The 17,306-nt window shown below is 54.7% G+C and overlaps 4 protein-coding genes across 4 annotated transcripts; all 4 read left to right on the top strand.

Annotated features, from left to right (window-relative positions):
- Window positions 1-2,547: 2,547 nt before the first annotated feature.
- Window positions 2,548-3,739, top strand: TRAVEDRAFT_49631 (uncharacterized protein; the record flags this gene model as incomplete). The annotated part of the gene is made up of 3 exons (XM_008042114.1): window positions 2,548-2,658; window positions 3,515-3,544; window positions 3,608-3,739. The coding sequence occupies 3 exons, from the start codon at window positions 2,548-2,550 to the stop codon at window positions 3,737-3,739; spliced, it is 273 nt and encodes a 90-aa protein (XP_008040305.1).
- Window positions 3,740-4,110: 371 nt separating this feature from the next.
- TRAVEDRAFT_21825 (Six-hairpin glycosidase) lies at window positions 4,111-5,599 on the top strand (the record flags this gene model as incomplete). Its single annotated transcript, XM_008041848.1, has 4 exons — window positions 4,111-4,131; window positions 4,630-4,998; window positions 5,055-5,191; window positions 5,248-5,599. 4 exons carry the CDS (start codon window positions 4,111-4,113, stop codon window positions 5,597-5,599), a joined length of 879 nt encoding a protein of 292 aa, XP_008040039.1.
- A 212-nt stretch (window positions 5,600-5,811) lies between these two features.
- Window positions 5,812-9,289, top strand: TRAVEDRAFT_49629 (uncharacterized protein; the record flags this gene model as incomplete). The annotated part of the gene is made up of 15 exons (XM_008042113.1): window positions 5,812-5,841; window positions 5,898-5,998; window positions 6,079-6,151; window positions 6,485-6,530; window positions 7,478-7,553; window positions 7,614-7,648; window positions 7,716-7,879; window positions 7,937-8,060; window positions 8,113-8,210; window positions 8,263-8,368; window positions 8,471-8,611; window positions 8,682-8,697; window positions 8,754-8,802; window positions 8,862-8,914; window positions 8,983-9,289. 15 exons carry the CDS (start codon window positions 5,812-5,814, stop codon window positions 9,287-9,289), a joined length of 1,419 nt encoding a protein of 472 aa, XP_008040304.1.
- Window positions 9,290-14,286: 4,997 nt separating this feature from the next.
- TRAVEDRAFT_49628 (uncharacterized protein) lies at window positions 14,287-15,364 on the top strand (the record flags this gene model as incomplete). Its single annotated transcript, XM_008042112.1, has 7 exons — window positions 14,287-14,310; window positions 14,365-14,453; window positions 14,531-14,712; window positions 14,774-14,789; window positions 14,846-14,894; window positions 14,943-14,995; window positions 15,058-15,364. 7 exons carry the CDS (start codon window positions 14,287-14,289, stop codon window positions 15,362-15,364), a joined length of 720 nt encoding a protein of 239 aa, XP_008040303.1.
- Window positions 15,365-17,306: the final 1,942 nt, after the last annotated feature.

The following is a 17,306-nucleotide window of genomic DNA, read 5'->3' as shown; positions in this document are numbered from 1 at the left end:
AATCTGTGCTCATCGACATGATCTATACTTGATTCGTATATGCATGCGTCTAACTTGGGCGATGCGGCGCTAGCAAGTCTCTGTATGTTACTAGGACTGTCTGATATGAGTACTTTGGACTGCTCGGATATCTCGTCTACACTGTGTACTTTGGTTTCGTCCAAAGTTCCTAGCGCGTAAGCAGATTACGAGACGTCCGGCTCGTCAAAGACCATAATAGTCTAGGAAATGCGCACGCGGTAGGCGCTTTTATGAATGTTAATTGAACATGCATATACATGTATATGCTCGAGCATGAACTTAGCACACCATTGGCATGCACTGCGCTGACGGGGCGCAAGGCGCGCGAAGTTCACAAGAGCGATAGCGTGACCTACGTATACATCATCCCCCGCACCTTCTCATCGCCCGTGACCTCCTTGATCGGGAACGTCCTGTCTGCGAGGGAAATGTACGGCGGTCGTGGGCGCACGCGGCACACAGGTTGTGCGGTGCGAGACTTCCAGGGGTTCACTGTGGGAAGGATTGACGCCTCTAAGAGGTGTTTGGAACACCTTCGCCTCCAGAATAGGTGTTCCGAACACCTAAAAGGCGCACACCTCTAATAATTGTATAATATAAGTCGGTGTTTGGAACACCTCTATTCACCGTCTGTCCGAGCAGGTGTTCTGCACACCTATAATATATTCATTTTTAACGGTGTTCTCCACAGCGACAGCACCAAGAGGTGTTCTCCACAGCTCTTCACACTACCGGCGTTAAACCTACAGTCCATGCAAATACTAGATCAATTTCTCGTCGCCTTCAGAACCAACAATGTTGCGTCCATGCGCGCGCCTATCCTCCTTTGCATATGCGCACTCTCCGCGCTCCTGCAACGCAAAATGAGTCTTGGCGGCTTGGTGACAGACTAGTCTGGTACACTATATGCGCGCTCTTCGGAACCTAGACCGACACGGCGACGGGGATTATCGATTATGGGCCCATTGGCATCAATCGTTAGCGCGACGACGTGACACTGATTGCGGAAGTCGTCTCTTTTGACTGGCCGCAGCTTCAAAGAGCCGTACTACAGTCCTCCTCAGTCCCACACATGCGAGAGTTGCGTGGACCGAGGTGGTCTCTCTTGGGTGCAGACATAGCTCCTCATCGCCTTCAAAACCTCTAAAACGATATTGCTCACCTGCGAAACCTGGAGCTATGACATGGCCGGCGCGAGCACGGCCCAAACATGTCATCCCATGCTGCTACGCCGTGTCACCCTCTTGGTGCGCCGCATGCGCCACCCGTCGCAGTGTTGAGTGCAAAAACACCGCTTATCTCGGGTTTGCGTGAACAAGCAGATTCCTGACTTACCAGAACATAGCCTGATGCCCCGCTCGAGTGTGAAGCCAATGCCGCAATGTACCGTATACGAGTCATACGGCTCTATTGCCATGGGCGCCGCGCCAGGTCTGCTTCCATGGGCAAGTCGTACGTGTTTGTCTTGCGTAACGGGTCCCAGAGAGACAGCAAAATAGAGATACACAAGGGGCCAGAGAGAGCAAGAAGGGGAGAAGAGCGCGACGGGCTGAGACTCATACAGAGAGGGCCAAACGGGCGTCTATTCTTATTTCCATATGAGGAAGGAAAGTGCAATGACGTCATTAGCGACTTGGCGTAAATGCTCCCTCCCGGTCGTCTTGCATCTTGACCTCGAACCACGATGATCCCTCTGCGCGCTGTGCTTGTCCGCTATGAAACTTAGGTCTCAGGCTCTGACCACTAGCTGCCTTGAACTACCCTCCAGGTAGCTTACTTAGTTACGAGCTATGGGTCTGCATGCTGAGCGTCGCGATGCGGGGACGGCACACAGTGAGTGAGTGAGTGTATGCATCGATATATGCTCCTGGTGTCCTGGTCGTACTTGTGCTTGCGTTTTGTTTGCAACTGTTCTTTTCTGGTCTCCTAGGCGCGTCTTTATCCTCTCTCTGCGTATTCGCTCTACTGACCCTGCCATTATAGTATCTACGCAACCGGGTCCTCCAGAATATGGCGCCCTGTCTCACAACGCCTACCAAGCTCCGCTTCCTTCACACGACAACCCCCTTCCCTCTGTGCTCATGCCTCTGCGCCTGACCTGCTATCCGCCCTTCCTCACGCTGCTGAAGCTCTGCATACTCGCCGTTGTCTTGGTGCTTCTACTACGTTTCATTCTCCTCTCCCTCAATCTGTAGCTCGTGCTTCATCAACCCCGTTGAGTCCTATACGGCGATAACGTCTGGAAGGTCACTTCAAACATGCCCTTATAGGTGCGGTCTCGCGTCTCTCTGTCAAGGCTTGGTACAATGCAGAGATAGGGAACAGAAGGCAAGAGATGAGGGTTGTGCGACGAGGGAGTTTAGCACGGGCAGTAAGTCGCATTCAGTCGCATTCACGGTCCACGCTGAACAGGTTGTACTTACTCGCGTTCTCGCGGTCTTGGCACTCGTGTCGCGTGCGTTCGCGTGCTTGTGTCACTCGCAGTCGCGTCGCGTCGGTATTCAGTTACGCGCGGTCGCAGCGCTCATGTCGCGTGCGGTTGCGGCGGCCGTGTTGCCCTTGGTCGCGCTCGAGCGTCAGTCCGCACCACGCTCGCTCCAGTCCGCCTGCGAGGCGGGATATGCATGTAAAGGGTCGGTATGTATATGTAGCAGTATAAAATCATAATTGGCAAATATATACAGCGTGCATGACAGCGGTCGCGAGCGTTTCAAACATGTCAATGCACTGTAGTTGACAATGTATTCGACGGTTGGAAACACCTTGCACAGCTGTTTAGAACACCTCGCTCAGTAGCGTCCGAAACACCTGCAAAAATTGTGGCACCAGGTGTTGTACACATCGGGAGCAAGTGTGCAAAACACCTAAACATGCACACATGAGGTGTTCTGCACAGTGCTTCTCGACACCGCTCGAAAATGTCCGGAACACCTCTTTTGGCCGTTCTTCCGCGCCTGTGCCCAACACCTCTAAAAAATGTGGATCCTTCCCACAGTGGGTTGACGGCGACTTCTGCAATGCCAATGAGCGTGCTGATACTGCGCCCTACTACGCTGCCTGTCAACAATCACCTAGACTCGCTCGAGATAATATTGGCGTTTCAGATTCGGCATCCTTGAGTCGCCTTGACGGCTAGCAGCGACAGGTACTGCGGTGCGCTGCGCGTTTCTCCAACGTCCGCGCCGCGCCGTTGTCGGGTACCCGGACACGGGATACGGCCAGCACAGTGAATCGTCCCTGTAACCGTATACAAGGATTCTACGACATGTGGACTTCTCCCCGGTCGGAAGTCGAGGGCGTCGGCAGGGACGGGATGTCTGTGCGGCACTGAAAACGTTCCCTCGTGCTGTGGTCGGCCACTGCACCGTGACACACGCACCGGTGCTCCAGCAGCTTCCTGACCATTGGACTGGCCTGTGAGCGAAGAGACCTGTGCATTGAACGCGAACCGTGCGCGTACCAGTGGTAACTTATGGCTCCACCGCGACTGTAGAGAAAAGTGAACCCCCTGCGCCATCGCTTCGTACGTGCTCGTAGCAGTGCATGCGCTCAAAATCTGCGCAGCGTGGCTGACTACCTCAAGAAGGCCGAGAGGCGGCTGCGCGAGGAGGACCATGTCGAGCAATACGTGAACACGAACACGCGCAAAGCACTCATCCAAAAGTGCCAGCAAGTCCCCATCCGCCAGCACGCAAAGCTCATGTGGGAGAACTCCTAACAACTGCTCGACTACATCACGGACGAGGACTGGCAGCGGATGTACGCGCTCCTCTCGTACATCTCAGAGGGCCTCGAGCCCTTGGGCAAGAAGTTCGGACAAACCGTACAGGGCCGTCGCGAGGATGCGTCTGCATGTTCTTCTGGCACCTTCGCACGGCTATGCAGCGCAAGTGCGCACGTCCGACGGCTACGTGGTCTTCTCTCGCTCCGCGGCAAGGTGCTGTGGACCCATGAGGTGGCAGGCGCGCGTATTTGTGCCCGTTCGGCTCGCAGCGTTGGATGCGCACACGTGCAGCCGCAGATGGAACACTCGAAACACATACCAGTGGGTAGAACGGGATGATAATAGCGTACCTCGGGTAATCCATGATGCAGATACATATGCATGATGTAAGTGGTCGTCCTTCAAGTTCCGAACAAGAACGAGTCCGCGGCCGGCGAAAGGCGTATTTTATTGGCGAGTAGGAAGTGAGCCGGACTGAGAATAGTCATGGCGGTGGAGACATTGAGTGTGCAGTCACAGGAGACTGAAGAATGAGTCGCTCGGTGGGAAGCCGTGGCGCAAAGGCGGCGGAAAGCGGATTGGAGGCCGCGAGAGCAGAGACTGACAGTGGGCGAGGAGTCAAGCTCCCTGCGCGGAATAAGGACCAGAGAGCCAGAGATCAGTTGGGTCAGACGCCGTGTCTAGAGCCCACCTGAGAGTGACAGTAAGTACTTGAGAGAGTCTGAGAGTGAGTGAACCTGAGCGTGTTCGTCGACGTTAGCTTCCAGCTGGCCGGTCCGTTCTTCTCGGAGCGCCGGCGGCAACGCCCGGACTCTGCACCAGGCTCTGAACCGTCGATGGATTGATGATGTTTTCCTGTCTTCCTCTCCCATTGCCTTTCAAAGGCCATATGCATCATTATTCACAACTCGGAAGGCAACGCGCTGCTGTTCCAGGTGCTGGTAACTGCGGCGGACCTTGCCTCCCATGTGAACGCGACATCGCTGTCATCTGCGTGGAGCGCGAATGCGACGGCGCTGAAACAGCGGTTCAACGAGGTGTTCTGGCTGCCGAGTGCCAGATTGTACCGCGACAACGACACGACCACGCTCTGCCCCCAGGACGCGAACTCGATGGCGGTGCTGTTCAACCTCACCGCTACGCCGGAGCAGGTGGCGTCCGTCAGCGAGGGCTTGTCGAAAAACTGGAGCGATCTGGGGCCGGTCGCGCCCGAGCTTCCGGACACAATCTCCCCGTTCATCAGCGGTCTGGAGGTAAGCAAATGCGTACGTCACAGTCTGAGAAAGCGCGCCTGAAGGGCTATTGATAGCTGCAAGCGCACTTCGCGTCGGGCAACGATGCACGCGCGATGGACCTGCTCCGGCGCGAGTGGGGCTACATGCTGTACACGAACCTCAGCGTGCAGTCGACTCTGCTCGAAGGCTTCACTGCGAACGGATCCCTCTCGTACGCCGTAGCCCGCCCCTTCGTGTCCCCGTGTTTGCTAATCTGCAGCCTCGTAGGTACCGAAGCTACCGCGGCTACAACTACGACCCCTCCTACACCAGCCACGCGCACGGCTGGAGCTCCGGGCCCACCTCCGCGCTGACGTACTACGTGCTCGGGCTCACCGTCACCTCGCCGCAAGGCCGCACTTGGTCCGTCGCACCGCACACCTCTGGGCTCAGCGCGGTCGAGGGCGGCTTCACGACGCCCCTTGGGTGGTTCGGGGTGAAGTGGGCGCTGAAGGACCGTTCGTTCGCGCTGAACATCGATGTGCCTGAGGGGACGACCGGGGCTGTGAAGTTGGCGTTCGCCGGCAAGGTCCTGGTGAACGGAAAGGCTGCCCAGGCGGATGAGGGTGATACGTTGTAGTTGGGTGGTGGACCGCACTCGGTCCTAGTATCGAAGTAACGTCTTTGTATTTGATCAACGAAGCAGGTTCTTTTGTAGCCTGCGGATTTACTGAAACGGAAGGGGAGGTGTATTGCAATCGGTGAATTGTAAGGATGCGGTGAGGGTTCCTACATCTTATCGCATGCACCCCGACGACTGCAGGAGATTAGCACATGTATGAAAGGTTTAGCATGCATCTACTACAAGCCGAGGCTCAGATGGTACGTGCATCTTAAATGCGGTAGCAGCTGCTTTACTCACCACACTGCCGTTGAAGGTTCCGTTCCCTGCAGCGCGTCTGCATCAGGAACCTGCCATGTGCGATTGCCAGCACAAACCGCTTCTGAGCCCTGCTATCATAGAACCGCGAGGAATGGAGTACGTTCCTAACACTTGGAACATCGACATCTACTGACCTCGAGCACCGAAGGGCGACCTCACTGATCAGCTGCAGGCAGGCCCGCCGCCCAGATCGTTTGCCATTTAGCATCCTCGTTCTACGATGGGAATGCCGAGTCTCGGCTGGCGAACGTACGTACGCTGTGCACCAGGACAGAATGCACATGCACTGGTCGATATACCGACCAGTGAAGCGCGAATCAAACTAGCGATCAGCCACGCCCTGGCACAACGATACCTGCGGGAGGGGAGGTTCGACATACCGAGCGGGAATTCTAGACTGCAAGCAAGCACGCTATGTCGAGGCGATGGCGCTCTGATTTCTGCCTCAGCTATGGAGATATGTGAAGTCTGGGCCGTACAGGACCGCTGTCGTCCCAGTAGAAATTGCAGAGGTACCGGATCGGATCAATCTCACCGCCGCTTTCCATCTCCTGCAGTCCGCTAGCTTACGTCTCACTGCAGGACATTGAGTCCTCTGCAGCCAGTTCAATCTTCGGCGACGAGCTTGGTGCGTTCGTGTTTGCAGCGCAGAGTCTAAGTCCCCATCTCCGAGTCTCAGCGCGGACGGAACCCCATGCGGCACACCCACACTCCGGAGTCCGCGCTTATCTTCTCTGTTGAAAGGCTTCAATTTCTTCCGCCTCCTGATATCTCCTTTTGTCTCGCTAATTCATGGCTTCCTTGCGCAGTTTCTGGATATATTTACACCAGCCACGCGCTCGGCCGGAGTTCTCTGTCCATATCCACATTGACCGGGGACTTACTACATCCCCGAGCGCAGCATCGCATCTGCGCCAAACTACCTCAGGGCTCAGCGCAGCGTCCGAAGGCAGATTCGCGAAGCCTTGTATTTGAAAGATGGTATGTCCGTCTTAATGGCAACAGCGCCTCTTTCGCTCACCCCGACGCCGTCCTAGGTTCCCCTCAAAATTCCTATGGCACATTTTCTGGGCCAGCAACCTCGAGGATGCGTTATTAGATGCTAATTTTGGGATACACTTCTTTCACAGGGTCTCCAGGCATGTGCGAGCATCTTGCATATCCCGAGGCAGTAGACGCATAAGTCACCTGCTAGCCCCGCGCTCGGTGAGACGTTGTGATGTGATCATCTAGTCGAAGCCGCGGTAAGTTTGTCGCAACATAGCTTCCTGCGAAGTGACGTAAATTCACCCACCGTACCGCGGAGACAGTGCGTTACCGCCCTCTCGCTCTGTAGATAGGATTCCACCGTGTGCGTACCGCGTAAATTTGTGAATGACGACTCGTTGCTGACGAGCGATGCGTAGCATAACGAGAGTACAGCTGACTGGCAGCTATGTTAAGCACATTGATAATGCATTGGTTCGAAGATCCGCCCGCTAGAGCAGCATTCCTTAAATGCGACCTGCAAGCAACATCGCTCACGACTCCAAGTCCGGACTCTGATCTTATCTGCGCTGTGACTCGTCGCCTTAGACCCAGACTACGAAATCATGGCAGCGTCGCTGAGCTCTGCTGTCACTGCTCAGTATATTGCCGAGGTCCAGGGGTTGTGAGTCTGCGTACACCGATGCAATCTACTGCGGATGCAGCTAACGGTACTGCTGTGCAGGACAACGAACCTCTCGTGTGGAATTGCAACCACAGGTATCTATCAAAGCGAAATGCCCTCGCATTCTGCTCTGTATGGAAACTGCTTACCTGTGACCGATAGCGCTGCTGTTGTACGACGTCATTCTCACCTCAGGCAGGGAATACCAGTACATCTGGCGATCAAAGAAGTCCTGGGTATCTCGAGGCCTATATGTATGGAACAGGTACATGTACTTGTTGTATCTTCTCATGAATCTTGGGACCATTCCGCCAATATCGGACATAGTGAGTACGAATTTCATGCCCTTGCTCACAGATTGAACTAAAACCATACGTCTGCAGAGGTGGATGCATGTCCTCATGCTTACATTGCAAACTCTCTCTGATGTTGGGCTTGCTGGAAGCTGTGCCTCACTCGCCTGGATCGCCTATGTCCTAGACGTCCTGAGTCTGATTGGACCTGCCAGTGAGTTTGTAAGCTACTCCCTCTGGCCATACTCACTGACGAGACATACTAGTGTTCACTACCCTGCGGATATACGCGCTCTCAAGAAATAGCAAGATCCTAGGTGGTGCGGCACTACTACTAAGCATGGTGCCCTTCGTGGTCAACGCGGTCAGTTCCGTCCTATATACTGCCACGCACTTTCTGATATGTTCAACCACAGAGCACCGCATACCTGAAGTTACCAATCAATCTCCCCGCACCGTTGAACTGCCAGTACGCAAACGCTGCGAGCACGGGCCTCAGCATTGGGTGGGACTTCTTCCTCCGTTTGTCTTCAGGAAATACGTGCATTGCGCTCATCTGTTAATATGGCAGATGTTAGTGTGGCAACCCCTAGCGAATGGACAGCTATTGACCTACCTGGACAGTGGTCGTGGCCTCTAGGGGCTGTCTGATTCTTGTGGACTCCCTGGCGGTTGTTGTCACCTGGAGCCAAACACGTGCAGCGATTAAGCTAAGGGCAGGTACTTTGAAGCATCCTTCCCTCCAACAAGTGATGTGGGAAAATGGTAGGTTCGCATGACACTCTAAACATGCACGGGTTGCGCGCTGATCGAAAACTCCTTTTTTCTTACGCAGGGACTGTCTACTTTTGGTCCGTTCCACAGCGATGGTGAAATGCAACTAGTTTTCTGACGAACTGATGTGCAGCATACTGGTTTCCATGAATGTGGTGGACATGGTGCTGGTTCTACTATCTGTATGTGCTACGCTTAAACATGCTGTACATGTACTGACCTTCTTCATCACCCTTTCAAGATTGCCATAGAATTGGAAGGGGTATCCTCGTACGTTATCTTATTCATCGACCCGTAAGGCACTTCCTTTTGTTGCGTCTATCGCAACCGTTGACCCTTTCGACGGACTCGGAACACCACAGAATATCCTCCGTCTTGAACAGTCGCTTCTTGCTCGCTATCCACGAGACGAACGCGCGGCTGGAAGGGGCAGCGGATACCTCCATATCCTCTCTCTCTCTACACACCGGTAGGGGGGGCACCGCGCAGGCAGGCTCACCTGAGCTCCCGGATTTCCTCGGCATCATCGGGGGCTCTTTCCGCTCGTTCCATGACGACAACGAGGACCTGCAATCGCTTGAATTTGCGCCGCCGCAGGATGAGGAGCATCAGTCCGAGCCGGAAGGAGATATTCAGGAGATTAGGAGGGACGGAGAGTATATGGCCTGACACGGGCGTTTGCATTTCGCTTTATCCTGCATCTCCTCCCTTGACGGCCGTTTATCCGCTTATTGACATGCTCTGTTGATTCGTATATGTATGCGCCAAACTTGAGCGATGCACCCCTTTACCTCTGTATGTTATAGCTAGGAGGTCTGATGTGTATCTTGGACTACTCGTCTATCTAGTCCATACCTTGCGTGCTTTGTTCGGCCGTCCTATGTTTCAGGCTGATGAGGAGCGAGGTCACGGACCCCCGCACACCCGGCTTTCGATGCGACCACCACCTCAAGAGCCGTAGCAATTCATTTGCACACCTAGCAGGCTTTTTGACGAAGGTTTAGAGATGTATTCAGATGTTAATATGCTCGAACATGTAGCACACCATACATGCGACGGCGCTGAAGCAACCTGTACATCCATCATGTCTGCGGATCCTGCGCTAGCCCATCCGTGTCTTCGCTGGCGATTTCTTTGACCGAGGCCCATACTTCCGGGCGGTAAAGAGGTGGCACGCTCAACGCTGCTTGCTGCTGACCACCCGAGCTCACGCGAGGCGACGTAACGTCCCAAATTCATTTCACCTTGCCGGCCAGCAGCCACGGAGTCAAGAGCTCCTCCGAATGGCAGGGGTGGCACCGAACTAGATCCGGGCGGAGAGTCTGGTATCTTCACCTCCGCAGAGGATATGTCGGCAGATGCTGTGGGTGCAGCGACACGTCGCCGGGGCGTACTGAGCAATCGCACACCATGTTGAATGGGGCTTCTCGCTTGTTGAGTGTGTCAGCCAAGGCGAGACGTGCGTGCCGCGCCAATCCTACTGCTGCACCGTTCGTATCGACCATTGCACACGTCTGACTTAGGTCAGAGGGAAGGGTCCTACGCACAATGGCCGATGAGCAACGGAATTCTGCGCAATCAACACTGGTCATGCGCATACCAATCTCAGTGTCGACGGTTCTCATGCGACTGCAAGAGGGAAATGGTACCACCTGCGTCGTCGCTTCCGACTTCGTGATACCGCTCGCCGTGCTCGTAGCTCTGAAACGGCGGTGTCGACGTCCTATCGTCTCTGGATTGCCTCGCTTTGATGTCGACGACCAGCGTGGTACGACGCTCGCAGTTTGTGTGTCTGCCCCTACGAGGCAATCTCTACGAGGTGCGCGGACACATTAGTGTTCCTTCGTGGCCCGACGGACGCCCGCTGCGTGCCCCGCATCCGCCCGCCCAGCTGGTGCCGTCTTGACGCGCGTTCGAACTCTGGGACTCCGGGGGCATGCGTGCGATACGTTCATGCACTCGCTCTGTGAGCTGCAAAGAGAGACCTGATAAGCAATGGGGTTACGACGTATCCCCGACGCCTGCTCATGCACACGTCCAGTATCTGTGCAACACAATGCTATCGTTATGCGACTGCGTACTCGACACCTCCTCACGGCAAGGCAGCGCGCACGCGTACGCGCACGTCCGACAGCACAGGGAGACTCCCTTTCCACATCCTGGAGTTGACGGGCCGTAGGGCGGCAGGCGCGGCCGTCGAGTCTGTATCTGCACGGCTCGCGAATTCGCATGCACGCACTTTCTGCCTCAAGTAGGATGCTCGAAGTACCAAACCGCGCGTGCAAGACGGGCATATATCGCAAAGGGGGCGTATTCGGGTATTATCCAGCCGGCTTCTGGTGGTTTATTCTGAGATCTCTGCTCTTATCCGTCTCCGCTCCTACGCCGTAGTTCGTGTGCGCCCATAGTGGGCTGTAACTCGCCGGAGTCGCTGTCCTCGGCAGTGCTGACCTGCGACGAGGCGAGAAGAGATGGGGCGCGGGCTGCGCTCCGCTCTCACTTGCCACTCTGACCGGGTCGTCTCGCAAAGCAGATACAGCGTCTGGAGTACTGACTCACCTGGTGCTGTGTTTAATGCACATCGAATATCGACGCAGAGACGCGGTGGCGTAGGCGACGCTGATGCGTGAGTTCAAGCGAGTCGCGCGCATGGACGTCGGCTCAAGAAACGAAGACGCGGGCGGATGCGGAATAAAATCTCTGCCATGGAACAGTGATTATGATGATGCAGACCAAGAGGGAATAGCGTACCTTGAACCGTCGCAGGTGTGTATGCAAGTAAAAAAATGTTGCGGTCCCCGTTCCGGTCTGGCTTCGCGGCCACGTAAGCAGATCTTGGGCGCGTGTTGTCAGCGATTATGAGATCGGCAGAGCTGGAAAAGGGTGCGACTGTCGACACGTCAAGTATGCAGCCGTGGCGGATGGTACTGGCATGGGTGTAACTGTGAGAGTGCGTGTACGGCCAAGGAGGTGAGTCCGTTCTTCCCAGAGTGCCCGTGGGAAAATCCTGCACGAGGCTCTTGAATGCCGATGACGCCGACAGCTCTCTTGCCTCTTCCTTTAAAGCCTCTTCCTCTCCCGCTACCTATCAGCGCTGCGCATACATGTCTAGTTATATTCTCCCGTACTCGAATAGCTATAGGAAAACAACTGCTAACATGAACATTTCACTCAACGGTGACTGCACTATGGGATTTTTGTGCCGTCGGTCAGGGGGTGTCGCGGCGAACATTGGAAACATCGGTACCCGCCTCGCCGAGAACGTATGTAGAGGAACACCCGTACCGCGACAGGGGAACGTGCTAACTTTTGTGTCCAGCTTCATGACAGCTCATGGCGGGGATGTGGCCAGGCTAATGACTCCTGTGGACGCCCCGGAGCATCGTTTGAGTGCGAACGTCGGGCGGCCTGCTCGGCAAAACTTCGTCGTGCCGCGTAGCTAGCCCTAGTGTTGGCTTCCAGCTCGGTCAGACTGTCCCACAGCTTAGGATTAAACCTGATATGGTGTCTTACCACGCTGTGTAAGCTGTCCGCCCAAGCTTTATCTGTGAAGCCGTTCTACTCATGGCGGGCTTTTGTACTCACAGAGACGTACGTCCTTGATGACGTACAGCTGAGCACCAACATTCATGATCCTGGGGAAGCGAAAATCCACTCAAATCTGGGGGACGTGCGACACAGACCATCCTACGACGCCGACAAAACATACCACTGGGCATCGGGGCAGGGAGCTCACGCACCGCCGGGAATCGGCTTGCGCCGCGCGAAATTGAATGTCAAACTAATCTGCCTCGCTTGTATACAGTCTACGCGAGGGAACAGATCCGACATACAAAAACGGAACTTTGCGCTGTGAGCGGACACGATTTGTTGGGACCACACTTTGTCCCGAGCGATGGAGGGAGCCCGGGTGCACCAAGCTTTCGCTGTGCAGGACTGTCTAGCGGTGGCTCTAATGCATCGCCGCATTCTTTGTCAAGCAGTACGCAGCCATACAACCCGCTGAAGAATGATATGACATGCGAGGATAATCTGTGCTCAATGAATCCTTCTAGCAAAGCAGAGCGGACTAGACGAGGAGGTGCGCGTGCCACAAGTAGCCAGTGGGCCACGCACTCGAAGATAGCTAAGGGTAAGCACTTCGACCAGAGCCGGGGACGCGAGCATGCAGATCATCGTCTTCCACCCCTCAGGCCTCAGGCTTCGTATCTCTTTGTCTGCCGGTCCACATCCACCGCAGTTCCTGTATTTCCGAGTTCTACATCTAAATCAGCCACGCGCGCGGCCGGAACACGCTGTCTACCTCAACACTGGCTCATCACATCCTCGGGAACACGGTCATCTCCCCGCCACCTTACCCCCGGACTCAGCGCAGCGGTGGAAGGCAGCTCACGAAATCATGGTTCGGACAGATGGTACAAATTCTTCAAATGCACCAGCGCCCGCGTTTCTCGCGAGGCCGCCGTCCTAGATCCCCTTCTTCATACATTGTCTAGATCAGTAGCCTCGTGGATGCATCAGGAACGAACAAGTTCACTACCGGCGGCGCGTTCGGCGAAGCACCACAATGATATGTTCATCTCGTTGGAACTGTGGTGAGTATGTCTGTAAGCGGAGCGATGGCATTGCCTTCATCATAGCATTCAGATAAAGGGCCATCCACATCTCGATTTGTAGTAAAAAATACCGAAGAGAGGCACGCACTGCCACACAACCGGGCCCGCTCAATAGTATCGATGCCTTGCTGACGATCGAGCACATCCGCTGTTCCTGTCTGTTGAGATGCATGTGATATTGAGGGCGCAGCTCGCCGGCGTGCGGAGCTATCCTAAGCTACATCAACGGTACATTGGTACGAAGGTCTGCCCAGAGAATTTGCGTTGGTTATAAGGCAGCTGTTCAAGTTCAAACCACGATCCTCTCTAACTCAAAACATTAACTCCCCGGGTCCGTTTGCGCTATCGCTAGCCATCTGGGAGGGGAATCGTGAAGCCATGTCGTCGTCGAATTCTGCTGCCACAGCACAGGTGATTGCGACATATCAGGCGGTGTAAGTCTGCACATCTCGTAGCAACCTATCGCGAGCGCGCAAACTAACGATTAACTATGCAGGGAAACATACATCTCATGTGGAATCGCAGTCACGGGTACGTATCGACTTCCGCTTGTATGAATAATATTCACCTGCCATCGATAGTGCTGATCCTGTACGACGTCCTCCTCACCTCAGGGCAAGAATACATGTACATCTGGCGATCACCGAGATCCTGTTTCCCGCGGATCCTTTATATGTGGAACAGGTATATGTTCCTGTTGAATGTTGTTCTGAGCCTTGGGACCATTCCATCAATGTCGGACCCGGTGAGTGAGAATGCCTCTTTACGCGCACCGGATTGACTCTAACTGTACATCTGTAGAGGTAGATGTTTGTTCTCAACCATCCATTGCATGCACTCTCTGATGCAGGGCTTCTGCAAGCTGCACTTCGCTCGTCTGGCTCACCTCTGCCCTACAAATCTTGAACCTGATTGGACCGGCTGGTAAGGTTGTATGCTTCTCGTCACCACCATGTCCGCTGATGCGATATACCAGTGTTTACTACACTGAGAATCTTCGCGTTGTCCAGAAAGAACAAAATTCTGGGTGGGGTTGCATTGGTGCTGAGCATGGCACCCTTCCTCCTCAATACTGTCAGCCCTCTCCTACATATCTTGTCATGCACTTCCTGATTATCACAAATACAGAGCACTGTATACCAGAAGCCTCCCATCAATCTCCCCGCGCCGCTAAACTGCACTCAGATCGACACGGCCAGCATGAGCCTCGACATTGGGTGTGTTTTTTATCTCTAATAATACCTAGCAATATGCACATTGCACTCATGCATTAGTATGGCAGATGTTAGTACAGCGGTTTCCGGAGACAATACCGCTATTTACCTACCTGGACAGTGACCGTTGCATCAAGAGGCTCTCTGATCCTCGTAGACTCGCTGGCCGCCGTCGTGACCTGGTGCCAAATACCTGCGGCGATTAAACTGAGAACAGGTAGCACGAAGCGGCCTTCCCTCGAACAGGTGATGTGGGAAAATGGTAGGCTCTATGCGACGCTTCAAAAAGGCCCGAATTACCTTCTGATCTGCTAGTGGCACAGGAGCTGTCTATTTCTGGTCTGTCAAACATCGACATAATACTACGGCCAGTATCCTAACGAGCGCGTGCACAGCACACTGGTCTCCCTGAATGTGGTGAACTGTGTGTTTGTCATACTTTCGGTGTGTCCTCCGACACGCAAACATGTCACAAATCTGACTCTTTTGTAGATTGCCATACAACAGGGTGGAGGAACCTCATATGTTGTGACTTTTATTGACCCGTAAGTCCATCATCCTTGCTGCGTTCATCGCCATTAGCCACCCTTGCAACGATCCACCACAGCATCTCCTCTATACTGAATAGCCGCTTCCTGCTCGCTCTCCACGAGACGAATGCGCGGCTTGAAGGGGCGGCCGACGAGTCCATGTCTTCCCTCTCTCTCGACACAGGCAGCGGCGACGACCGGCGGGCAGGCTCGCCTGAGCTCCCGGAATTCCTTGGCGTCCTCGGGGGCCCGATCCACTCATTCCACGACGAGGACGAGGACCTGCGATCTCTCACGTTCGCGTCGCCGCAGGAGGAGGAGCATGAGAACGAGACGGAAGGAGAAATTCAGGAAATTGGGAGAGATGGAGGAAATACGGTCTGATAAGTTTCCCCTTTGCTTTGCTCTGCACTCGCTCGCTCGTCATTTCTTTTGCTTCTTGACATAGTAATATTCCGGTTGTATAGTGCCGTTCATACGGGGTGACGGTATGGACGATACAGTACATACATCTTCCGAATATTCTACTACGGCTTATGTATGCGTCTAACTTCACCGATGCGCCTGGAACTGGCTGATATGTATCTCGGACGGCTCAAGTATCTCATCCATACCTCGCGTAGTTGATCAGCTCCGTCATAACCTTCTCGTCGTGGGCTCGGACGGAGACCCTCGCGCAACGAGTGCCATTACCAGGGACTCAACACGAAACACTGTAGTCTAGGAGCTACAGACCCGCATCTGTGTAAAACAAGACTTGGACATGTGTACACATATACATATACGCGGGCTTTACTATGCAGCACACTGCGAATGCCGCGGCGCCGGTGCGCGTGAGGAGCACGAACGTCCACCGCATTGCACACTGGCCATGGACATACCGGCCTACATGAGTCCTCCATAGTTGCAGGGGGAAACGCCCGAGGCCCCGTCAATTTGCATTTCCACCGTCGTGTTCCGAGGTAGCCTGCCGGCTCGATATGTACTGCTGCCCCGCAGGAGGTGCGCACGCCGTTACTATATTAACCACGGCATGGCTGTCTCTGCGTCCTGCGCGTTGCGCAAACGTACTGGCTCGCGTTTCTTTGTTCCACGATGTACGTCTATCGCGTTTCCCGCGTGTGTGAGCGAAAGCGAGAAAGGTCTGGAGTTCGACCGAGATTGCCAAAAAGGGGGGGGGGAGGGAGTGAGATCTTAGATCTAAGAGACCAGCTCCAGTCCGTCCTTCCCGGAGCGCCGGGGCCACGAGGCTCTTGAACGCCGACGATGACATCTTCCCCGTCGCGCCCACCGCTGGGTCCTAGATCTTCCACTACCTCAGACCTCTGCGCGTACATGTCTATGGCTTCATCCACAACCATCATTGTAAACACCCCATCTATGCTTGTCGTATTAATGGGCACCGTGATCTGCCGGCTACCGGGGGCATCATGAACGACGTGACGACATCCCACCAACTTCAATCTCGGCAACTACAAGAAAAACTCGCGGGTAAGGTCGTGCTGAGCACCAATTTCGGCCTGGAAAGCTCCTCCCTCGGAGTCTCATTTGGACCCACATGCGACTCAGCATCGTCGCGAATCTCGCACACTTAGCCGTGTAAGTTGAATGTTCGAGATGTATGGGCCATGCAGCCTGCTCACCTCGTGTCTTTGCGACATCAGAATTTATATACACTAGATACAGGGACTCAACTGCGCCGCTGTTGGCTGCGCCGAACGCGGTATTCCCGCAGGCGGCGAAGGTGCTCGCGTCACCCCAGTAAAACTTTGCGCACGAGGAGGGCAATTTGAAGAAAGCATGGACGGTGCTGCCAAACGGATAGTGGAGGGAGACGCTAGCGGTAAACGCCGGGCACACACCCACGCGGTAGTAGCCGAGGGATGGAGGAGAAACGGGCAATCGTCGGGCGATGGGCGGTCGCTGCGAACCTCAACGCGAGCGGTCGGCGTAGGAGTTACCCCCGGGAACCTTCTCCACGACTTCCTGAGCGCGATGGCCAATAGGCGTGCAAACGAAGATGACGAGATCTTCCAAGAAGGACGTCGCACGCGGTCATCGAGGTCGTGGTCGCCTCTTTAGGAACACGCCTCTCTTCTCGAGGTACGCCGCTCTCCTTTATATGCTCCACTCACGAAGCTAGCGTTCTGGATTCCTATCGCATTGTCTATATTAGGAGCTTAACACGTACATTATGGGACGTTCACGCTGAGCACTTCTCCGTCACAGGCACAGGACCCGACCATCTTCCACAGCTCGTACATAGAGGCTGACGATTTTACTTGGCGGTGCCCCCGGAGAAGCGTCACAGTGAAGCTGAAGTGAG

The sequence above is a fragment of the Trametes versicolor genome, assembly GCF_000271585.1.
Source record: "Trametes versicolor FP-101664 SS1 unplaced genomic scaffold TRAVEscaffold_8, whole genome shotgun sequence".
Lineage (NCBI taxonomy): Eukaryota > Fungi > Basidiomycota > Agaricomycetes > Polyporales > Polyporaceae > Trametes > Trametes versicolor.
This window is presented reverse-complemented; position numbering and strand designations above follow the sequence as displayed.